At 35.5% G+C, this 24,589-nt stretch overlaps 4 protein-coding genes across 11 annotated transcripts; 1 reads left to right on the top strand and 3 right to left on the bottom strand.

Annotated features, from left to right (window-relative positions):
• Window positions 1–789: 789 nt before the first annotated feature.
• Window positions 790–6,171, bottom strand: LOC110425722 (putative lipid phosphate phosphatase 3, chloroplastic). Of its 6 annotated transcripts, XM_021440698.2 has the most exons (9): window positions 5,902–6,169; window positions 4,168–4,260; window positions 3,252–3,473; window positions 3,015–3,102; window positions 2,789–2,898; window positions 2,605–2,695; window positions 2,288–2,476; window positions 2,156–2,215; window positions 790–1,191 (listed from the first exon to the last, which is right to left on the bottom strand). In XM_021440698.2, the coding sequence occupies exons 1-9, from the start codon at window positions 5,959–5,961 to the stop codon at window positions 983–985; spliced, it is 1,122 nt and encodes a 373-aa protein (XP_021296373.1). In that variant the 5' UTR covers window positions 5,962–6,169; the 3' UTR covers window positions 790–982. The 6 variants fall into 6 exon arrangements, with proteins under 6 accessions (XP_021296373.1, XP_089641293.1, XP_021296374.1 ...); XM_089785167.1 differs by having other exon boundaries at window positions 2,605–2,898; window positions 5,902–6,171; XM_021440699.2 differs by lacking the exon at window positions 4,168–4,260 and having other exon boundaries at window positions 5,902–6,168.
• Window positions 6,172–6,919: 748 nt separating this feature from the next.
• On the top strand, window positions 6,920–9,478 carry LOC110425941 (Octicosapeptide/Phox/Bem1p family protein). The gene is given in 4 exon segments (XM_021441025.2): window positions 6,920–7,546; window positions 8,227–8,246; window positions 8,249–8,455; window positions 8,458–9,478. Coding segments are annotated over 4 exon segments (1,422 nt in total). The 5' UTR covers window positions 6,920–6,977; the 3' UTR covers window positions 9,084–9,478.
• A 2,688-nt stretch (window positions 9,479–12,166) lies between these two features.
• On the bottom strand, window positions 12,167–15,409 carry LOC110425940 (receptor protein kinase-like protein ZAR1). The gene is made up of 2 exons (XM_021441024.1): window positions 13,484–15,409; window positions 12,167–13,321 (listed from the first exon to the last, which is right to left on the bottom strand). Exons 1-2 carry the CDS (start codon window positions 14,955–14,957, stop codon window positions 12,669–12,671), a joined length of 2,127 nt encoding a protein of 708 aa, XP_021296699.1. The 5' UTR covers window positions 14,958–15,409; the 3' UTR covers window positions 12,167–12,668.
• A 2,893-nt stretch (window positions 15,410–18,302) lies between these two features.
• Window positions 18,303–23,783, bottom strand: PMI2 (PLASTID MOVEMENT IMPAIRED protein (DUF827)). 3 transcript variants are annotated; one of them, XM_021441178.2, is made up of 6 exons: window positions 23,507–23,783; window positions 23,148–23,280; window positions 21,289–23,044; window positions 20,490–20,580; window positions 20,219–20,365; window positions 18,303–18,875 (listed from the first exon to the last, which is right to left on the bottom strand). In XM_021441178.2, the coding sequence occupies exons 2-5, from the start codon at window positions 23,271–23,273 to the stop codon at window positions 20,221–20,223; spliced, it is 2,118 nt and encodes a 705-aa protein (XP_021296853.1). In that variant the 5' UTR covers window positions 23,274–23,280; window positions 23,507–23,783; the 3' UTR covers window positions 18,303–18,875; window positions 20,219–20,220. The 3 variants fall into 3 exon arrangements, with proteins under 3 accessions (XP_021296853.1, XP_021296854.1, XP_089641318.1); XM_021441179.2 differs by having other exon boundaries at window positions 18,304–18,875; window positions 21,289–23,041; XM_089785192.1 differs by lacking the exons at window positions 18,303–18,875; window positions 20,219–20,365; window positions 20,490–20,580 and having other exon boundaries at window positions 20,983–23,044; window positions 23,507–23,779.
• Window positions 23,784–24,589: the final 806 nt, after the last annotated feature.

The following is a 24,589-nucleotide window of genomic DNA, read 5'->3' on the forward strand; positions in this document are numbered from 1 at the left end:
TTTTTCTTTGTTGATTCATTCCTCCTTGTGTTTGTGAGTTTTGATCCCTCGGACTTGGTTCCGTGAGAGGTAATCATTGAATTTTGATATGGTTTAACCATAGCCCCTAAAATCCTATATTATAATAAATTCATAGAAATTATTTTAAATATTTCAATTAAATAAATTTTATTTTATTTTCTTACTAAACCTAAATTCTAGATTTTGTTACGGTAATTGAAAGAGGTGTCAAGATTCCGTAATAACTCTCATGAACTAAATTCGTGAGATCAGAACTTTATATTTGTGACAAGGTCTAAGTTTAAAAAAATTATGTAATTTAACCATTGAAAGGAATTAAGACATGTTTGAAAGTGTATATCATACATTAATGCACAAGGAGGACTATTTAGTACAGTTATAATAAATCAATTTAAGATGTCAATACGGCTAAATTTGAATGAATTGGTGAATTTAAATTTGAATGAAAATGATATTTTATAAATCATTTAAAGAAATTCTATTAATTTACAAATACACGCATAACCATTATTATTATTATTATTATTATTGTTATTATTATAGTTACAACAACTATTATAAGTCCTTAACTTATTCATACGCATGGCATATTTACTTGTTGAATCTATGATTTGACGTGGCAAAAACAATTTGCAAAGTTTTTTTTTTTTTTGTACCAAAGAGGTACAACAATTAGTTAAAATAGATCAATTTATTTTCTCCATTAATATTTGGTCAGACTCACTTTTATTATCTCTCTTTAAACATCTTGACATGAGAAATGGAGGGTTTTGGTTAACAAACTTTCTAACTAGTCAAAGGTAAACTCTGCTACTTAACAGCAGTGTCCTTAGCTACCTACACAACTTACAATAATATTCCAGCAGGATCTCAAACTGCTCGAAACACGTTCAAAACTCTACAGCTCATGAGATGCGTGCATGTACATATTCCTAATCTTAGGAATAAGAAATAAACAATGCTACCTCTTCCCAGATTCCATGTCTTCCAATGTTGAACTAGCATTGCATGCTGAATGCATTCCCATAAACCCATCATCACTTCTTTCTTCTTCTTGGTTTGCAATCTGAACCTCCTCGGCTGTTGCATCTTGTTGATTCTCAACATCGGTTGCCTGTGTACTTGCAAGTGACTCCTCCAATACCTGAAAATAAGCGTATGGACCCCAACCTACAAGCATTTTTGTGTACAAGTTCAGATAACTTGGACATTCCAATCAGGAAGTATGATTACCTCCATTAACTTGATTAATGACCAGCTTTTCAACTTACTCAATATTGTTTGCCATTATACAGGAATATATAATCAAAAGCTAAGTCATAAATAAATAATGCATCAAGTATCAATGTCAAGAGTGACACAGGCACCGCATCATAAGTGGACAAGCAAGCTTCTGTTAGCTACCAAACTAGAAGTTGGCAGAAGGAAAGGGTGGGAAGGAGGCTTCTATGTGAGAGGGGAAGCAGCTTTCCTACAATGAACAGTCTTCATACGTCAAACTTCCAACCACACACTAAAACTTGAAAATAAAATCCTCCATGAAGATGTATATTTGTTTTCGGATCTAAATCTACTGAAAAAACATTCAGATTAAATGTTTCTATCAGCATTCCAAGTTTTTATTGCCAAAAGGAAGTATCATCACTAGTTTTTTGTCTCCCTGATTTAGCTGAATCAGCTAATTGACAAAAGAAGAAGAAGATTCCAGACATAACAAATAAAGCAGCACATTTAAAACACACAAGCAATAAAAAGCAAGAATCAGCCCTACAACCACTTAAAGATCACCACCAGCAGGGTTCTCTCACTTAAAGCAGAGATCCATGAAATAAAAGATAGGCTTTGTCTAATAACATGGAGGATGGAGTGAATCAAATCAAAGGAAACTGAAATAAAAAATCCTCCAGAAAAGGTAGATATTGCTGAAATTTAATAGAAACCATATTGAAAATTTTGCATAGTCTGAGATTCCTAAGTAAATCTGTTCCCCTTTTGCTCCTAAATCAGAAAAGATGTTGCTACCAACATTCCTGCCGTGCTTTTAGGAGTCTCATTCAGTAAAGCATTTTGCTGTAGGGTATGACACTATGTAGAATCAACCTTTCGATAAGACCAAAAGGATTGTGGAGCTTACCATCAGCATGATAAGGTGGTGGGAAGAACTGCAAATAGCAAAATGTAGCAACTACAAGCCCTGCAAAAGATGGTATATCTAAGGGAGGTTATATATAAAGTCATGAATGAAGACAATGTTCAAGGAACCAACCTAGGAGACCTCCAGCAAAGACATCCTGCCAATGGTGCCAATAATCATCCACTCGAGAAATGGCCACAAGCGATGCAACCAGTAGAGGAAGGAAGACAATGCATAGTTTTGCAACATGTCCTCTGCGGTCAAATGCTTTGACTTTTCCAGACAAGTATAGCGAAAGAAAACCCAGACCAGCAAACGACCCTAAAATTGAATCCAATTATCCTTTAAAACTTAGAATGTGAAAATGAATGGAACAATTGATGAGAATACATAACCATCTGTAATCTTTCAGTATCTCAATGAAAAATAAACATCAATTAATACATTACACGAGGTATGCCCACTAGGAAAGCTTTTATGCCCTTCCTTAATGACACTTTTATCACCATGACAGATGACATTTCCCCATTTATCATAAGCCTGTGAAGCAATGAAGTTAAGTTCCATGATCAAAAAATTGGCACGAGAAAAAGCCAGATGTATTCCCATAGTAGCAGGAATAGAGAACCATACATCCTTTCCATCTGGAAAACAGCGCCAAAAAAAGTCTGGCCGAGGTCGGCCAACTACATTTTTAATTGCATCTGTGATAACCGCTGTCAGTAGAACAGAGAATAAGAGGCCTGCATTAGCAAACAAATTTCCCATCATCACTTCAACAATTATGATGTAATTATTGAGCTTATTCAAAAGAACACTTTGTTCATAAAACAGTAAACTATCCAAATGATATGATCACCTAGTATGGCATGATGAAGATCATAGACATCCCTCCTATGGATGTACACAAGGAGAAAAATCATCATTGGCAGCAGAACTGCATACACCTAAATACAAAAAGCAGGGAGAGAAAGAAAGAGAGCTCATGCAGTCGATTTTAAGGATATTATTACACATGGGAAATAAATTAGAATGCTGTTATGCTTATGGAAAATTTTAAGAATTTTACTGCGTGAGCAAGGCAAAGGAAATTTACCGGGACAGCCCAAACAGGCACCGTGTTACTCTTTAAGGGGTATTTTAGACCCTCCATCATATCCTTCCCAACAAAGCGATAAAATGGATGAATGATATAGAGGAGAACCTCTATCACCACGAGCAAGAGAAGTATAAGCCAATCAAGCATGTGTGTCCTTGCAACTGTGACACCATGGGACCTTACCGTATGTGAACCGAGCTGAACTTCCCTCATTCTGCACTGTTTAACATCTATGAATGTCAGAGTACTGTTCAGATTATGTACCAAAGGATCCTCTTAAAGGCTCCATAAGAAGGAAAACTATGACCACAGCCATTATGGGTTGCAAAATCACCAGTAAACAAGACAAACAAACAAAAAAAATCTCCTAAAAAAATTGAATGCCAATTTAAATAAAATCCTAAGCTAAACACATGACTGGACTAGCTCTGATAGCCAAACATTTGCATTTCAATATTCTAAATTTTAGCCAAAGGATTTACAGTTGATACTTTTTTTCTGTATGGATACGAAAATAGCAGCATCAGCAACACCTTAAGCCTCAAGAAATAACTGAGAACAGAAGGATCTTGATGCCTCTAAATGCATCGTTATGAAACTCTCACGGGAATATGGCATTCACATCCATCGCATCCCACTCTCCAAGCAAAAAGATGATGAAAAGCATGCCAAGAAAAGTGAGAGTTAAATTTGCAACCCCAACATCTGAGACAATAACAGACAACACCAATACCTCTTGATCTTCCCTACTATATGCAGTTCAAAACAAGGTAATATTCATCACTTTCTCAGAAGGAGATTTTTGTAGCATATAGCTACTAACTTTACATGTTAAAACATGTCAATAGAATATTAAGCTCAATGAATCAGCCATACTTGTTCAAATGTGGAAAAAAGCAAAGAAAAAAAATACCTCTTTATTCCTGGGTTCTATCAATGGAAGGTCAATGGATGACAAAGAATGACTAGCATTTGCAGAATTTTCCAACCTCCAGCTTGAGAAATCCTAACCAATTCCAACCAACCAATCTTCAGGGATGAAATATAAACACCACCCTCCTCCCCAACCCCTCACTATACCTAGATAGTAAACTTCATATTCCGATCTATAGTTTCATTGCATCTAACTTCTAATAGGTTTTAAGCTTAAGAGAAGATTGTAGAGGATGGCTCAGCAAAGTCTAGCAAGCATGCACCTTTAAACAGCAGTTATCTAATAACCAGGAATTAGTCCAAAGCTAAGAGAACTAACAATAAATAAACAAGTGGAAGGTAAAAACAATCAAATTTTATCTCTATTGTGTATATTGATTAGTAAGGTTCCATATTGGAGATATTTAATTTGCTAGCAGAAGCCCAGAAGAAATGATGGATTTATGTTTTAGAGACTACAACAGTAATGATGAACCCTATAGATGAAAATATGAAGCATGAGTAACTATCTTAATCCAACCATACTTTTCCTACGCTCTGACTGCTTAAAATTCATGAGCTATGATGCCTTTACCCTTGGAAAAGACCAATATCCTAGAGTCAAACACTATGCATCCCCAAAACAGAACAAAATGAAAACAGTCAGGTCAGTGGAGGCATGAATGTACCCTGAGACAATCAAATACCAAAATCCCCATAGTAAATAATCACCTACACCATAACTGATCACTAGGGGATCCTCGATACATATAGACACAAAGAAATATGTCACCATCATTGACGGTAGCCAAAGTTTAAAATAGTAAATGTCGTCCACCTGGTAACGAGTGATGTATGCCATCATCTTAATAGTTTATCTTAACAAATTGACAGTGATGTGCTTTAAATCCTAGAAGTAAGATATTGTCCTTCAGTCTTAGCTGAAAACAGCAGATAGTAGGTCATAACGTGTTAATCCTACGTGAAACCGATACATTTAAACTAACTGAAATTTGAATGCATTACAAGCAGCAAAATCAGACTTGCAAACAGTAATAAAAAACCTTGGTGATCAACTGTCCATCAACAAACCAAAAGCCCAAAACTGATATAGTATTCCATCAACTTAATGTAGGTGAATAAAGTTCTATATATGGCCAATGGTGAAAGAAACCCAATGCCATTCCAAGCAGTTAGGATCATGTTATTACTATTTAAATTATTAAAACTCATTTCATTCCATGGACTAAGTGAGGGAAAGACATGCAGCATGTGGCTATTATGATGTGCATAACCGGTAAATTATCAATCCTTGGTTAGTTTAATGCTCTTAGAATACATCAATAAAACATAACAGATACCAGTATTTGGATTAATGCATACAAGACCTTCACTCTAGAACCAAGCAATGTTATTCTAGAAAAAATTTCCTACTTTGAACTTTAGCTACCAACATAATAAAAAGAATTAACAAAAGCGCTCCAAATTATTTACAATACCCAATGTTAATAACAGAGTGATGACTAAGAACCAAAAGCTTTGAAAGGAAAGAAAACCCATTTTCCGAATATAGCTAGCAACGATTTGAGGTCAAGTATGAAAAAGAGGAAATAAACAAGAATACCCACAAAGCATATCTATGTTATACTTTGTTTTATGATATGAATTCCAACATCAGTGACCAAATAAATGACAAAACAAAGTTGCAATATTCAAATCAATACATCCCACTAACCTGAAAAGCGTTACAGAAATTCTTAAACCAAGAAAGAAAACCTGTGTTCCAGGAAGGCATGGCATAAACCGATCGAAAACACACAAAAGCAGATAACGTAATGGGTTAGTTACATAATAATAAATATATGTCCTGAAATGCAGGAGCGAACCCAACAAAAACTGAAAGGAACCAAAGTGCTTGTTCTATTCACACACCCAAGTATAAACAGAAGACCCCTATCCTCAATAATTCTGACAAAACAACAAAGTAGTAGTAACAGTAAAAGCGAACTGGTAATGAATATAAAGAAAGAATTTACCTGGGAACTTTGGGTTTGCCATTTTTCTTTTTCAAAGTTGTTGGTGTGTTAACTGTTATGATGGGAGTTGGGACCCCAGTGGGGCTATGGGAAAGGGGCTGTTCGTAGGGAGGCGACAAGAGACGTTTGGAAAAGGACTATTCCAGAGCGCCAAACGCATCCGCTGTTGGGTACACTCTCTTTCATTTCTGCTTTTAATCCCTTCCTTTTCGCGGTTGGAATTTTATGTTGAAGAGTGAAACAGAACCAGCCAAAACAACTGCTACTAATAACTAAGAACATAAGAAACAAGAATAATCTTTTTCAATTGTTCCATTTTAAGTTATTTACATAATTAGTAATCGAATTTTGAGAAAAATATAAAAATTGGTATTTGAAAAAAAATAACTACAAATTTGATACGAAACTCTTTTAAATAGTATTTTTTGAATTTCAATTTCCCATAATTTATAAATAAATAATGAGCAAATTTGAAAAAAATTAACTAAAAATTAAATATTATTATACCTAAATAATGTAATTAAGAGAGGTAATCTGGAATTGATGGCATGGCTCGCTGTCCCCGTGCATGCTTACACCACTTGTCACTCTCCATGCAGCCCTCTCTCTTTCCAAAAATACTTTTCTTTTCGTAAAAGACAGCAACTTCTGTAACAATTGTGGCAAAAAAGCAGAGCCACCCACTCATTTAACATCTTTACTTAACTAAACACCAAAGAAGAACGCCCACTGTCTCAGCTGCCTCAGGCCCAAGATCCTCCCTTTGCCCACCGCCATGGATCCACCACCCACCACCACCACCCCAAAGCTACGACTGATGTGTAGCTACGGCGGCCACATCATCCCACGTCCACAAACTAAATCACTTTACTACTCCGGAGGAGAAAACCGCATAGTCACCATCCCCACCACCACCGCTCCCACCCTTTCTCTCTCTACTCTCACCACCCACCTCTCCACCTTCCTCCACCTCAGCGCCCCATTTGTTCTCAAATACCAACTTCCCGATCACGACCTTGACTCCCTCATTTCCATCTCAACGGATGATGATCTCCAAATCATGTTAGAAGAGCACAGCAGACTCTCTTCCACTGCTACTCCTTCACGTGTCAGATTATTTATTTTTCCAGTTGTCAATAGCATCAACGCTGAGTTGAGTCATCCGAAAAGGGAGAGTTGGTTTGTTGATGCTTTGAGGAGTGCAAGAGTGGGATTTGGAGGGGAAATTAGTAGTGAACAAGAGTCTATTGTTTTGGAAACTTCGTCTTCTTTTGGCTCCACTTCTTCTTCGCATTCTCTGTCAAATCTGCCTCCAATTAAATCGTCATCAGATTCAATACCAAGGTAAAACTTATGTTTGGGTTTTTTCATATATGAAAGGAAAGGAATTTTATAATGCCAATGTGCAACTTTTTTGTTTCTTTGTTTTTGCATCATGGTTTTGCTTCCTATTTCTCTTCCAGGTACCAAGAGAGCCATATTGTTTGAGTATTTTGGACTAAATAAACCCAGAAAGCATATTTTTTAAGTGGATTGTATAGGAAAATTTTGATGTTTTGGAGAGATTTGGTGATTAGATGTTTTTATTTGCCTTGGTTAATGAGGAGAAAGAATATGATACAAAACTGAAGTTTTTTAGATAGATAATTGTGCGAACGGTTATTCGAAAAGTTTAATCTGATAGGAGATGTCTCGGATGTTATGTTTGAATTCGATTAGAAGGGATGAAAACTTGTGAATCAAACTTCTAACTTCAACTGTTTCTGCTTAAAAATGTTGTGGTAGGGAACAATTTTTATTTTAATTAGTTTGTTTTGATAGAACTGAAAGGGCCCTGCTAGTTGCTTTAGATTGACCTATAAAGTTTAATACCGTTTCTGTTCAAGTTCAACAATTTCATACTTATTAATTCCTCTGATGCTGTTTTATTGTGCTGTTTTGGTTATTGATTTTCCCTTTTTTTTTTCCTTATTTTTACAGTTGTGTGTTATCTGGATTCGGCGTTGATCTATATTTGAGGATCATGATGATTGTGTTGGGGGTGCTTTTCTAATGTGCGGGATGGAACTTGTCAAGACCAAGTTGCCCTCTTTGCTGCAATGGAGAATAAGGCCTCTTCGAACCCATTTGAACCAGACTATAAAGTTGCTGATCCTTCCTCTGGGATAGAGATGCATAAACCAATTCAGGCGTCTGGGTTTCCAATAAATCTAGTGGATCTACCTCAGCAACAAACACAATTTGTTCGTGAGGGTACCATTACATACCACAGAACATGCCTGGAGCACAGCCAGTTACATCATATTACCCAGTTTATCATCCGCTGCCACCACAGCAACGGCACCTCCATTATCAGTCAAATCAACCTTACCCACTGTATTACTTGCCTGTTGTGCCAACTCAGTCTTACAGTATACCTGCGCAATGTGGGATGGTTCAGGCATCCTCTTCCTCTATTGGCTCTGGTCAGCCCCAAATCCATCCAAATGCTTCATTGATTCCACCTCAACAGGGTATCAAGGCGGTTGCAGCATTACTTCAACCTGTAGCTGACTTAACCTCACAGGCATACACAAATGTTCCAGGGCACCCACTTATTGATTTACCTCATAATGAAACAGAAACAAGGCCCGTTGGTGCTCAAATTCAGCACCACCCTCAAGCATTTGGTGTTGCTGCTGGTGAAACTGCTAATTGCACTAGCAAACTTGATGATGACCCTGCTCGTGTTCAAATATACAAATCTCAGCCTCCACCACCCACGTTGCCTTCACAGTACCAAACCATGACCAAAGCCACAACATTACTTTTGTCTGAGGCTTTAGGGCAATTGCATACTGACAATGCAAAGCAACAGATTAGAACATCAGAACCACAATGATCCTACTCTCCAGCAGGGAACACAATTTTGGTAGTGGTGTCTTCGTTACTTTTGGGTTGTTTTACCTTGGTGCTGATTTTGGCAGTGGTATGTGTAGCCTGCCTGACATATAAAGAGATGATTTCGCCTTTCTTCTTTTTGCTTTATATGTTTTATTCCTCTTTCTGTTTGTTTGTTCATTTACTTGTTTGTTTGTTTTCTTGAATGTTCTTGAGATTATAGTATTCCACAAAATGTGTTGTATGGTTGAGTTGTCTCTCTCCCGATCATGTTGTTAGTAAATGAGGGTTGAAACACCCCTTTTCGGAGAAATAGAACTTTGGTTATGTAATCTTACTAATGGAATGGGGATGTTCATCATAGATGTTGAATATTTGCATGTTTCTTTTTTAAAATTACAAACATTTACATCTGACACTGAAGAGAAAGCAAGTGAGAAATTTTTGTCTATATGTGGTTAACTATGCAACTAACAGTCATTATTCACGATGTTTGCTTGTGGAGTTTACTACAAGTCTACTGTTGGGGTAAACCCTTACCTCTATCTCGGTTTATTGGTAGCTAAAACTGTGATTAGTTGCTCATGAAGGCCATCAATCTCTACAACTGCCATGATTTTGTCAGTTGTTCTTGATTGTGGGTCTAGAGCTGTTTGTTCTCATTGTTCTGGCTTACACTCGTCTTGGCTTTGATCTTCTTGTGATGCAGATTTTCTTGCTATCTGCATTTGCTGCTTTCACCTCTACAACCTCTTCTTATTAAACATTAGTTTTAGTATATCTTTCTCAGCTTCGTGTCCTTTGGCATTTTAGTGGTTTTGACATAGTCTTGTCAGGACAAAACTTAAATCCTTGAGGCAATGAAGTATGTTTTTCAAAGTTAAGTAACCAAAGCTGGTTCCATTGTGATTTGATTATTTTAAGTTTGTCGTATAACTTTTCTTCAAATATGCTGTTCTTGTTTCTATGTCATTTCAGACTGCCCATATTAGTATTTTTATTTTCATTCCTTTTTTTATTATCTTTGCAGACTTCTCCAGCCTTAATGCTGCTTGAGTGTTAAAAGCACTTTAGTTGACCATTTTTTAATTTTTTAGTTACTCGAATCATTTCATTTTATCTTACGGACTATGCTTTAGTTTCAGGCACTAATGCTGCAGACAAAAAGAAACAAAGATTGGCTTTGTTTCTTGGGGATTTGGTTTTCAGGGATTCTCTAATTAATCCGTGGTTCATATTGTCAGAATGTTATTGTGCTTTTCATGGTCCTATATTAATGTCTTTTGAAAGTTTTGGTACTGCTTAGATGAAGAAAAGAATCCTATCATTTGTTCTAGAAAGAATGTCCATTTCTATGCTCTGATGCTACACTATTGTGGACTTTCAAAGTTTATTTTTCAGAGCTATGAAAATTTTGCTCAATTCACAATGTAAAACATGATGTTTCCTTTTTATTTTTGAAAATAAAACATGATGTTCTATCGGTTCATGCATTTGTCCTTTTTTTGGCAGTCAAATTTCACAATTTGGAATTGTAGCCTCTTTCTAAGTACAAAAAATAAATAAATAATTAAATAAACTGAATGTTTATGTTTGTAGCTTTAAACATGACATGTTTCATTGGTAGTATCATTTGCCCCTTCCCATGTCTTCTTAATTTTTCATTTGGAAAAAAACTCTGGGTGAACTGTGGGAATTTTTTGTCTTATTTTAGCAAAAGGAATTATCCTTGCATGAACACTTGATTGAGAATACTAATCAGGGATGAGCTGATTTCTTGCAACTTCTGAATGGGTAATGCATGATTCAGTGGGAAGAACATAGTAATACTTGCTTAATTAGCCCTTCATAGGTTCTCAGTACAGGATTCACTTTTCATGCTAGCTTGCACCTGATTCCATGTACATGATAAATTTCACCAAATTTAATGTTTAGTTTTTTATTGTTCAAATTATTGTTCTAGAAGTTAAAACTCCTTGATGGTTGTTATAGTCAGCTTAGTATTTTATTGAACTGCTGTTTCTGGCTCTCTTATCTATTCTTTGTTGAGTTTTATCTTCTCAAACTATTTTGTGGGAAGTATCATTTTTTTTAGTTACTGCATCTATGGGTCTAGATTCCAACCCTGGTAATTGACTCTTTTGTTATGATGTTTTGCATTGTAACCTAAAGAAGCTTCATAAGATTGGAGCTTTTGTACACAAGGTACTATTATGGTCCTTGATCAATCCCAGCAGACATGCTGCAGCCACGACTTTTATCAGTTTTATACATGGGAGTTAAAGCCCCAGAAATAAAATCTCTCTTAATGCTGCTTATGATGCTTTCTTTCACATGATACAAGCTGGATGTTAGAAGAGGATAGCTAATATTAATCTTTGTGTATATAGAGCACTCCCAAATTGGCCTTGCTCAAACTCTGATTTTTCATAAACTCTGCTGTTCATAATTCAAAATCAGCATTTGTCTGCTATTTCCTCATGAAAACAGGTTTGATTGACAGTCTTTGGACCTGAAGAGAATGTTTATGTTGCAAGCTTTTCTGTAACTCAAGATACAGCCTCTGGGGATTCTGTCTTGTTTGATTGTAAGAAGTCCTGAAAACTGGTATTTCTCTACATGAATCAAGTGCATCTGAATGTTGGTTGTTCGTCTTTGGTCTTTCACAGAAACATGCAGTGTTATGAATGACACAAAAAAGTATGGGAGGATTTAGTGATAGACCATTTGGCCTGCTGTTCTTATCGAGGTTCTTGTCTTTGATCACTGTCCTTAAACTTTGCGGTTCAGTTCATTGATAAAATTTCAGATTATCCTTCTAAGTATTTGCTGATTTGCAGTCTCTTAACACTCTTTCAAGCTTTGAACTTTTCTATCATAGTCAACATAGACCACTTAGCTTGCTTGACTTTGCATTCCTGCTTTTTTGGGTGAATTTTGCACTCCTGCAATTTGTTCTCTATGATTGTTAGGACTAGTGAAAATGTAGAGTACAAATGTTAACCATGGTGTCACCATCCAAAGTACAGTACAAACACCCTTTTACTTTTGACAATGTAAAAGATGTTGGAGCTGAAGAGATTACTTGATTTGTCTGATGTTCTTTGTCAAAAAAGCATTCAATAAAGGTAAACGGACAAGATGCCCGTAGTGGATATAATAGTTCTTGATGCTAGCCAGTTATTATAGTGGGGCAACAAAAGATGTGATCAAATTACATGTCATTAAAGGTAGAGGGAAACATTGTCAGTATGACAGAAGGTAGAATTCCAACTGATGAAATCTAATTTGCCTCAAATGAATAAACTCAGCTTGGGACATTAAGAAAAAATATTTTTATTCTGCTACATGCTGTCCAATTCATAGTCAGAGAACTAAAATGAATTTTAGCATGTTGAATCGTTTTATGTATACTGAAATTTGCAAGGGAAAAGACTTGTTATCTTGACATCTTCAATGCCATGGTGCAGTATATTCAGCTGCTTCATCCGGAAATGTGTACAAAAACCAATTCAGCTATCACTCTCAGATTTACTCAATGGTTTAGTGGACCAAACGTCTGGTTTTCACCAATCATGGACTCTCCTTAGGAGTACGAGGTCAATTTGTCGAAGCTATAACTCACACACCTCATTGTAGGTCTCCTATCAGGACTCTTGTGAATGCAGGCTAAAGCGAGTTTAAATATAGCAGCTATATTGTCCTCTTCACCCCAATTATAATTTAAGGAGGGATCTATGATAGAAGAGAGTGGCTTTCTTTCCTCAATGCTGAGTTGAATCCATTGCACCATATCCATCTCCAAAGAACCAACCTGAATGCTTGGTAACTTTCCAGAGATCGTCTCCAGTAAAATCACTCCAAATGAGTAAACATCCCACTTCTGTGATGGCTTCGTGTCTTTTGAGGCTTCAGGAGCTTGATAATACGATCCATTCAGAGAAGAATTTATTGGTGTAAACTCATATGGAGAACCATGCTGTGGTGTCCAGCTTGTCATCTGTTCCACCTGAAATGTTGGTGATTCCTCGGCTATGTTGGCAAGGCGGCCAAGTCCGAAGTCAGAAATATGAGGCTCCATGTCCTCTCCAAGAAGAATATTGCTTGGCTTCAGATTTCCATGGACATACCTTTTCGGGCTGAGTTCATGTAAGAAGGCCAAGCCTTTGGCTATTCCTTTCATGATTTTTACCCGAACAGACCATGAAAGAGGTTTAAAGGGTATGAATCCAGCTTTTCCTGGTTATATTTAGAAAATTAGAATGATTAGCATGGTAACACTCAGAAAATGGAAAATATATTTGCAGAGGATTAACCTAGACAAATGAAGAATAGTTGTGAACAGTGTACAGTACATGAAGAGTAACTTTTGGTTTCCATGGACAGAATTTAGTAATTTACCATGAATTGCTGCAGTAAGATCTCCATTAGTTATATAATCATAGATGAGCAGCTTCTCATCATCGGACCAGCAATAAGCTCGAAGGTTAACGATGTTAGGATGCCTAATTTTTCCGATTGCTTCAACTTCAATTTGAAACTCCTTGAGTCTTTGCCCACTTCCGTCTCCCAGTCTTCTCACTGCCACAGTTTGTCCATTGTCAAGCACCACTTTATACAGAATCCCGCTTGCACTCTTACCCAGAAGGAAAGCAGATGCTGTAAGAAGTTGATCTAGATCAAAGTTAACCTCTGAGTCCAATGGCACAAAGTTGCATTGCTCCATATTTTCTGATGTAGTGTCGATGTCTTTCTTCGCAAAGCAGAAAATGTCCCTCCCAATCATCAGTTTTTCTTCAAGACGATAACCAGTGACTTTTTGAACTCCTTTGCAGACAGAGGCCTTCTTGTGCCAATAAGAGAACAAAAACCCAATGAGGCAGACTCCTACCATCACACCGGTAATAGTTGCAATCACCTGATGAGACGAGCTGGAATGACCGTCTTTCCCACTCTTTATGGAACTTCCACCTGAACTCTGAAGTGGATTATGAATATTTGATTGAGAATCTGCAGTTGGACTGCCCGAGGGACATGCGAGTTTCAAAGGGGATCCGCAAAGCAAAGGATTGGCTACGAAAGCTGTTGGTCCTGCATTTACTAAAGCACCATTCTGCGGTATAGGACCACTAAGATTATTGTAACTGAGATCAATATAAACTTTCTCAGGGAGGCTTCCTAGGCTAGCAGGAATATTACCGGTGAAGAAGTTGTGAGACAAATCAAGAGTCCCTTGCAAATTTGATAAGTTGCCAATGTCACTGGGGATTGAACTGCCTAAGCTGTTGTAGGAAAGATTGAGTTTGTGAAGGCTAATCAAACTGTTTCCAAGTCCAACAGGGAGAGAGCCAGCAAAATTATTTTCACTGAGAACAAGTGTCCTTAGGTTCCTGCACTGAACTATAGATGAAGGAATCGAGCCATTGAATGAATTTTGTGACAGATCTAAAGTTTGTAGGTTCTTGAGGTTCCCCACCGGCGGCGGAAGAGCTCCAGACAACGAATTACCTGAAAGGACCAAGCTCTTCAGCCTAGTTGCAGTGAAGAGCTGGATAGGCAAGCTTCCACGAAATGAGTTGTTCTTGAGGTTGACATGACGAATTGCGGAGAGATTTGCAAGCGCAGGAGAAAGAAAACCAGCTAGTCCCATATTTGGAATGATGAGAGCATTAACTTTTTCTTTTCTGCATATAACTCCGTGCCACGAGCATGGATTCACATCGGATGAGTTCCAGTTGATCAGATAATAGCCTTCTGTGCTATTCTCTATGGACTGTTTGAAGGATAGAAGAGCAAGGCCTTCATCATTTAGAGCACCTAGGTGAGCCGTGTAGTTGCATACAAGGAGAATCAATAAAAGCAATGGCGAAGTCATCTCAGGCAAATGGAAGGTTGAGAGATATTTACAGAAGAAAAGTAAGTTTCATGTGCATCGCTTTGTATGCTACTAGGTGGAAGAAGTGTCGAAATCCGGAAAGGAAACAGAGATTGGGTCTATCTTTCCACTACTTCATGTGATGTTAAATACCTCCCTTTTATGACAGAAGATGAGCTGTGATTTGTTTTAAGTGTTGACTGCGGAAGTAGGTCTAGTAATGGTAGCAATCCCACTTTCAGAGTAAAGGGTAAGGAAAGCTTTCGCCAAGCTTTTCAGGTTTCCAATGGGAAAAAAATGACGAGGAAAACATCAAGCATATACTTCAATTTTCTCAATCACCAGTACCAATATATCAAACTACTGACTGTTTCCTAGTCTGGTCGAGTATTTGGAACCCAAAACTAAACCAAGGAAGATTCACCGCTTTCTCGTACTAGGGGCAAACTTGAAACCGAAGTACCAAAGCTTTATTGATTAATTGACTAATATGTGGCCTTGATTGAGACATATTTAATCATTTGATCAAAGTAATGAAGAAAAGGTCAAGATATGGGTTGACCAATAGGCACAAGTAGAAGGGGCAAGCGTGATTAGAGGCGATGATGGTTCCATGAAAATGCCGCTGAATGTGGTCTACAAGTTCATGAGAAAGTCGTTCTGGTAGGGACGACGGCTTCATGACTTTCACCTTTTTCTCCCGCATCTGGTTCGGCAGCACTCCAGCTTGGAGCAAATGAACAAATTAAGCACATCGGTGTAGCATCAGATCATGGCTAGATTTTTGGGTCACCTTGTTTGAAAAGACTTAACTAATTAAAACCCAAGCTTTCATGACAAACTACGATGAGCTTCTCAGCCCCACCTGCTCATCATCACTGTGTTTTTTGGCATGATTGCTGTTGAGGAGATTTTTAACTACTTCCTAAAGGCATAACCTTCAACGTCTAATTATGAGAGATGCTATTAAGAACATATTTAGCCCAAAATTGATAATTACAAGGTTATAGATTAATATATATTAGGCACGCTAGACAATGTAATAATTTAATAACAATTTAATGTGATTAAAAATATTCATTTAAACAGACAATTAACTTTATATATCTCAAACTCAATTAGTGACAAGCCAAATTTTGTAACTTTGTACAATTTTTTATTAGAAATTGATAACAACATAGATTATTGTACAAAGATTTTATTTATATATAATTGATATATTAATTATTTTTATTTATTATATATTGTCTTTCAATTATAATTATTTTTTATAAAAACAATTAATTTTAAATTTTTGGAAATATTTGTATTTCATATAATTGTCATTTAAAGTTAAATTAAAATTAAGTATTCATGTACAAGATATATGATGATAATACTAGTTCACATGAATTATTGTAATTTACTGAAGGGCCAATGTAGTCATATTCACGACGGTTCCAACCTTGTGCAGTATATGGAAAATGACAAACTTTATGAGGTTGTTTAAGTCAAGCTTGTAAAACTTATATTAAAAATAATTAGAAAAATAAATTTATAAATCAAAATTGATGAATTACTAGAGTTCAATTAATAAATCAATAATGTGTGAATAATTAATAATTAGTGAATGGTTAAAATTTTATCATAATTTTGATTAAATTGACGTGATACTTCTTGCTTACATGATATTGACTATGTCGTTATAGAAAGTTGGCATAGCAAAAAACTATCGTGGTAGAAAATTAATACGGCATAAAGCTGACGTGGCAATTACTAAATTAAAAAATGATCATTTGTTTTTCAAAAATTTTTATTTTATTTTTGATTAAACTGAATTTAGAATCAAAATTATGATAATCAATCTAGTGATTACGTTTAATAAATTAAATAACGACTATTTTATTCAACTTGTTGCTCTTTGTGTTCAAAATGATCAAACTTTTTTACGTGGTAACAAATAGTTTTCACTAGTCAATAACAAAATCAAAGGTAGTGCCAAGAGCGTAATTAAATGTGGGAAATAAGAGGACCACAAGAATCATAAGAGATGGACCACTTACCAAGACACAAGTAACATTTTTCCTCTAAACACATTTCATGATGTGTAATGACATTGGTAACAATTGGCCAATGCATTTTAAAAGGCATTAAAACAAAAACCAAGAAAATGGCCCTCGCTACATCTGTGTGATGCCAAAAAAAAAATTTATAATTTTCAAGTTTGAAATCTTAAAAATTAAAAAACATAACAATATTAATGTATTTGATGATAACATTTTCATGATCAATCTTTTTCTTTTCCTTTTCCTTTTTTGGTTCTAATTGCAACACTTTCTTGTGTTGAGATTACTGTAAATACCACATTTGCTTCTTTATGTTTTTTATCAATTTTTTTCTTTCCTTGTGCCTGAAAACAAAATTGATAATAATATATGAGATTCAAAATTATAATTAAGGTAGGGTAGAAGTAATTGTAATTGACCTAATCCCAAAAAATAAAATTAATGACATTAAAACATATAATGCCAATTTTTGTAAATAATTGTAGATCGTTATCAAAATTTTTCCTTATATCTAGATATTTAGTCAAAATACTATTTACTTGAGATTATAAAAATTTTTTTCTTAAATAAACAAGTTTATTTTAGTATATAAAGTTTTGTAAACATTTCATTTGTTGAATATATATGAAAAAAATTGACTTAACAAAATGAAAAATCGTACTTGATGATTGTATGTGTAAAGGTTATTATTATTATTCTCATAATAGAAAATGCAAATGGAGAACGTAGCTGTTGTATTGGGATGCTTAGCTATATCTACTATCATTTTAATAGTAATTATTGTTGTGAGGAAGAAAAGGGTTGTTGGAAAAAGAAGAAAAAGAACACAAACTAGAGTTAAAATGAATAATATATCATCAAGATGTCACTTCCGGAGATAAAATCAACTAAAATGGGGTTTCTACCTTTGTAAATAAAGAATTGAAATTTTGCATTAAAAATTCAAAAGTTAGCATCTATTGAATCAATTTCATAATATTTTCACTTGTACCTCTTTTTTCTTTGTTCTTGTCCTGGAAAAGCTACCAATTGTTCCAATTCTATACCTTGCAATTCTAACAAATTATATGTTGAAACCCATGATTTATTCTTCAACAAATACATTTAATTCTTCATCGAATACAGCTAAAAACATTCAAAAATGAACATTTGATGCACTTAGTATCAAATAATCAAAGCTTGTTGTTACCTCCTTATAACATTTAAAATACATTTATTTTGATCACATGGTAGTTATGAAACTATAACATATATTAATAAATTTTATAAAATTAAAACCAATTGTCGTCAAATTATATAAATTAAAAAAAAAAACAGAAAGCAATAGAAGCAGCCATTTTCTACTGTAATAAAATGTGAAAATTAATTGTTAAAAGTGCAGAAAAAGAAAAGGAGAGAATATATACCTTCATTAATCCTAAGCAACTACAACAAATAAAATAGTGATTCACAAAGCAAAGCCTAATTAAACATAAACAAACGACAGTGATTTTTGACTTCATGCTCAGGAATCTCTCTAATCCCATGTATGACTTTTCATGTAAATGTCAACATTACAATTCATCAATCTCTACCCAACCTTCATCAGCAATAACCAACTATACACAATCTATACATAAAAGGCACCCCTCTCCAACAAAAAGGTGAGCAATCTTTCCATTAAAACCCAACACATGATCAAACTTCTCTCGAAACAAGGCAGCCAAATATAGTAAAACCCAAAAATAAAAACGTCAATGATAGATAAAACAAATCCCAAAAAAGCCACAAACACCAATTTTTTTATCAAATAAGTCAAATTACATCATTTTTTTGGACTAACCTGTTGATTCCCTCTCTTAATTCTTTCCCCTATCAAATGTTTAATCTTTGCCTGCAAAAAAAAAAAAAATTCCTTCTCGATTATTCCTTCCAATACTTTTCTCTCTCTTCAATTCTCGATTCAAACGATTCTCTCTTTGGATTCTCCCTCTTCTGTTGTTTTTTTTTCTCTCTCAATTATTTTTATTAATATGATTTAATTTAACTTAGAGTTAAAATGTTTTTAAGTTAAAATTTGAAGTGTTTCCGAATTAATTTTTTTTTCCTCATCAGCAATTGTCACATCATCATTTTGTCACGTTAGCATCTAGCACGTCAACACACAATTGTGATCTGTCGAGTCAATTTAACTATAATCAATGCACTAGTATTATCACCTCACATCAATACATAATCAACGTCATATCAATATACTTAATTATTAAACTTAACGATATTAAAGTTAAGAACTAGAATTAACAATTTAACAAAATATAAAGATTAAATTTACACAAATTATTGTACAGGAATTAAATCCATACTTTTTATAGAATACAGAATATAATTGTATAATTTAACTTTTTTCAAATTATAGTAACTAGAGAGATGGTTTTAATTAATTTTATGGCAGGGTTCTTCTAAGTTGTGTCTCTTTATGTTCTGGTAGCAGAGTAGCAGACTGAGATGGCTGTAATTTTCAGTAAACTTTGTCCTTCTAAATTTTTTAATTCAGATATTGCATGCCTGACTTTTTGAAGTTTTAACTGTCTACTTGTATGCTTGCTTGATTCATGGCACATAGTTAGTTTATTGGTTAGAGTTTCCCTAATCTGTCCAATAAGTTTTGATTGCATGGAGATGGTTAGCTATAGCTACAACTGGGGGTAAAGAAATAGCCAGGGACACGTTTTTGGATAAAATTTTAATGTTAACTTCCTGCTCACTTACTGATTAGTGAACAACAATTGCATTCCATGTCCTTTGATATCATCATGATCCCTTCTTTTGTTTTCTACTAGCTATTCTTTCAATCTCAATTCTGAACTGTTCACTACTTATAGATGAATGATTTAATTATCCTTTCCTTACAACGTTATAGGAGTCTTCCAAAAAAAAATCAAAGAATGGAATATTTTGGTTATGCTCTAACTAGTTTGATTGCATAGAGACTGTGGAGTTAGCAAAATATTGAGATTTTCAGCAATTGGCTATCATACTTAAAAGGAGAAAGAAAAGGAGTTCCTTAGGAACAGTTTACTAGATGCTACTTGAGACTGCATAACTCTAACTTGAACACAGTTCTGTTTTCTAATCATTTCTCTGTTTCAACTTTCAATTTTTTTAATGTTCGGCAAGACTAATGCTACATATCTGATTGCTTACAGTTGTGTGCATTGTGAAATAAATGATGCAAACCTTCATATCTGAGTCTGTATGTATTGAGAAGAAAACTTCAAAGAGGCTTCTTTCATTGACATTATTGTACATGCTACCTTCATTTGCGAAGGGGTACCACCTGGTTGAATGTAAATTTCTATGAAACTGGCATCCGTGATCATGCAACTGCAACAGAGAAACTACCTGCCATGTTCAGTACATATAAATCTGAAAAATGAAAGTCTTTCCTGAACAGTTAACCAGAGAAAATATTATGAAACTTGAAGAGTAAAGGATGAATGAGAATTACACATTCCTTTGAAGTGTTTTTGCAGTTTGCTGTGTTGACATCTCATGGCTGGAATGATGTTTAAAGTATACATTTTCTTTCTGGAATGAAACTGCAGATCAGGAAAAAAAAAGAAAAAGAAAAAGAATGTAACCAGGAACAAAATTAAAAAATTTAATGTCAGTATGGGACAAATCTAGCATAGATGTAGTTTTCAGTATTTACAGTCAGCGGGAGTGCAAACCCCAGTAAGTGTCACACCAACCAAAACCATAATGCTGCAATTTTGTGCAAGTATAAATTTATAAAACATTTTTCCCCTAATTTCTGAGTTGGATCCTTTCTCCCATATTTCAGTCTACAAAGGCTACTAAAATGGGAAAATATTTGGTCTAGCAGGGATTAAACTTCTTGACCTGACAAATGAACCGTGCAACATTGGAAGCCGAAATGCAAGTCAAAGAAGAATAGTATAAACCAAGAAGCCGCATCAACAATTAAACACAGTAATAAAGAACATGTAAATATCAATAATTGGGATTGAGAAGTTATTCTTTGCTGCAGACAAATAGTCTGCATTTCATTTACATGACTGCTCCGCAGAAACTCACTCACAATTACATTTGAAAATGCCTCATTCAATCTGATCAAATTCAAGTTGTTAAAAAAAGCAAAGCCCCATGAAACTTGGAAAACAAGCGGTTATTCAGAAAACACCACCCGAACTGTTAGCAACAAATGCTTGTAGTATGCAACGTTTTCCTTCTTTTTACCACAATGATTCACTAGCAGCTTTACGCATGCTTTTCAACTTTCTTACCACGAAAGAACTTGGCCAAATTTGGCATCACTTTTCTTTTCTTCTTAATGATGAATGGAGTCGATCCACCAGCTCGTATTACGGGTGAGGCAGACTTACGAAACCTTGCTTGTCCTGATGGTGTTAAATTTCCATTGCTTTTCATGGATCTTCTGCGAAACGGTGATTGCTTGTTTTGTGCTGCTGCATTCTTCTCACGAGTCTGTCTCCGGTTGCGTAATTCTGTCTCTATCATCTTCTTTGCTGAAAGTGACCACGCCGTTCTGTGCACCTCATGCTCCTCCTCTACTCTCATCTCTCTAAGATCTCTGTGAGCTATTTCAGTTTTCATCAATATCTCCCTCTCACTAGCCTTTAAAGCTTCAATCCATGCCTGAGTTGCAGCAACCTTTTTATCTGCAATTTCTTCTGCTCCAACTGCACGCCCAGTTAAATACTCATACTCAAACTTTGAGATAGTGATTGTGGAACTCTGGTTAGATGCTGAAGCTCTAGATTGCATTGTAGTCTCTATTAGAGATCTTAACTTTTCTAGAGATGAAGCTTCTGATGCCTTAACTGCCTTAAGTTCTTGCACAGCTGCCTTCAGCCTTTCCTCAGTGAAGTCTATTTCAGACTCAGTTTTCTGGATTTGTGCCTTGATAGTTGCAGTGTCTTCAGTAATAAGCGCCTTCTCTTTCCTTGCTGCCTCTGCTTCTGTCTTTAACTGTTCAAGAGTGAGGGAAAGATTGGTCACAATAGATTCAGCCTTTTCTCCAGCTGCAGTTACTGCTTCTAACTTGGATTTTGCTCTGAGCAGCTTTGAATTGAGACTTTGAACTTTCAAATCTGCCTTCTCTCCTGTTTTCTTTGACCGTGCTGTTTCTTCTTTCACATGTTTCAGCTCATTTCTTATGATATCCATAGAGGACATATACTGAAAACCTTCTTCTCTAATTGAAGCCAATTCTTTCTTAGCTACCTCCAACTCTTTTGTGATTGACTGTAACGAAGGTGAACCTTCCACTTCTGCAGCACTTCGAAAACTGTGTTCAGGTTGCTTCAAGTCATCGCTTCTCTGAACCCGCTTGTCTAGTTTCTTAACTTGCTTCAGCTTATTTTCTAAGAGATTAACGTCAGACAAAGTGACAGCCAATTTTTTTTCCAACTCCTTAGATTGATCAATCTCTTCAATTATTTCCTTCATCTTCTCCTTTGTTTCCTCCATACTAAATGAGAATCCACCAGCTTCTTTTTCTCTTTGAGCTTCAATTTCTCCAACTTCTTTCAGGGCCTCAATCCTGGCCAACTCAACTAACACATGTTCCTCATTAGCTGCCTCAATTTGCGTCCTAAGCGCTTCAACAGAGCTAGCATTAGACCACATTTTCAAGCTTGAGTCTCCAAATTCCTTCTCTGCCCGTCCTTTCTCTTCCCTAACAGAAGCCATATCAAGCTTAAGTTTACTCAATTCTTGTTTTACCAATTCCAATTCTTTCATCACTTCTGCGTACTGATAACTTTCAATACTCCTCACAACCAATGCCTTCTCTTCACGGTTTCCACTCTTCCTTAAAGATTCAATATCTCTCATCTTTGCCTTAGCCTTAAAATTTGATTCCTCAATAATTGAAGCAAGATCCTTAACTGTCTCCCTTGCACTAAAGAGTTCAGATTCTGCTTTAAACTTTGCTGATTCTGCAGCTCTTCTACTCTCTTTGTATCGACTCATATCCCTTCTTGCCATATGAAGCTCTCTTGCTCTTGAAGAAGGCTTCTTAACAGAGTTATCCCATGATGGCAACTTTGTCAGTCAAATTGAAAAATAAATTGAATTGCATAAAAATAAGAGCTTTTTCACAGGAGTAGGAAAATCGTACCTCTGGAAAATCCTCCTGGGGTTTCTTCAGTGAAAAATTACCATCAAGAATCCTCTCTCCATAAATATTAACAGCAGCTTTAACTGTCCCATTTCTTCTTCTATCTTCATACGTTCTCCTATCCATTTTTAACCTGTTCCATTTGTTGAACCAAAAAAAAAAAGCATAAATACTAAACCAAAGGCTGGGAATTCCCATAAAGCAGAATCTTGGTCTACTTCTTTCCGTCAAAACTACACATTATTAACTTCCCATCAACTGTAAACAGGTTAAAAAAATTGCCAAATTGAAACCGCAACAGAGAGTTAAACTAAGTAGCAAGAGATGTAGAGTTTAAGGGAAGTAGACTGAGAACATACCAAGAAACTTTAAGTTGATTTACAACATAGCAAATGGAGCCTGGAAACTTGTAATAATATTGTAGTTTGCAGGAAGAAGAGGTGTTGGGATTAAGTTACAACGGTCGTTAAGTTCTATAAGGCAAATACCGAGAAAATGGAATAAACTATAAAACGGCAGACAGGCAGAAAGAGAAAATAGTGTGAATCCTGATGGCTGGCTAATATTCTTGGATGCAACGGTAGCCATGATCTTTTTTTTGGTAGCCGTTTATTAACCTTTTTGGCTCCAATTATTTGTCAAAGATTTAATATTTTGCTATAGAAACGAGACGGTTTTTTGGCCACAGGTGAATATTCAGGGAAATAAATAAAAGATCTAACCCAGGAACCTTGGCATCTAGCAGTTGGAGGCAACTCTAGAAGATGGGACAAACAATAAAGACATATGATATTGTCTGGAAAATCAATGTATTTTTTTTTATTTATTCTGTTTTTTGGACGAATTAATTTTCTTCAACGATTTCTCTACCATTAACATGCATTAACCGAATTCCATGATGCCAATTAATGAATCCTAAGGCAGTGGAAATGTTATAAATTGAAGAGGCCGTGGAGGACCAAACAGTTATATTACATATAGGAGTAAGTTTTGCTGCATAGCCAATGGTGGATTCAAAATATTTTACCCAAAAAAATCCGAAGGTACAAATGAGCAAAAACGACAAACCAGACACTGAGAAAGGGTTTTGTCATTTGTCATCAAGAGAAAGAGTAAAAGGCAAGTTCACACGTTTGGAGCTGTCGACAGAGCTGAAACTGTGGCAGCAATCAAAGGTAAATGAGCAGCCACGTTTTCAGAAGCTAGTCCATATGACCGGCAAGAAAAGCCAAAGCCATTCAATTTTATTTGTACAATGTTGGTAAAGGCTTAAATACTTCCACCTATGGGTTTTTTGTTTTTTTTTCAAACGAAGAAATATTATAACGGTTTAAATTTAAAATTTTTATTCAAAATCCACATCATCTTTACGACTTAAGCTTAAGTCATTTACCTTATAGTAAAAAATGGATTTTAGCTCATAGACTATTTCGGATTGAACT

Source organism: Theobroma umbraticum, unplaced genomic scaffold (genome assembly GCF_002168275.2).
Source record: "Theobroma umbraticum cultivar Fairchild unplaced genomic scaffold, ASM216827v3 scaffold_12.1, whole genome shotgun sequence".
NCBI classification, from domain to species: Eukaryota; Viridiplantae; Streptophyta; class Magnoliopsida; order Malvales; family Malvaceae; genus Theobroma; species Theobroma umbraticum.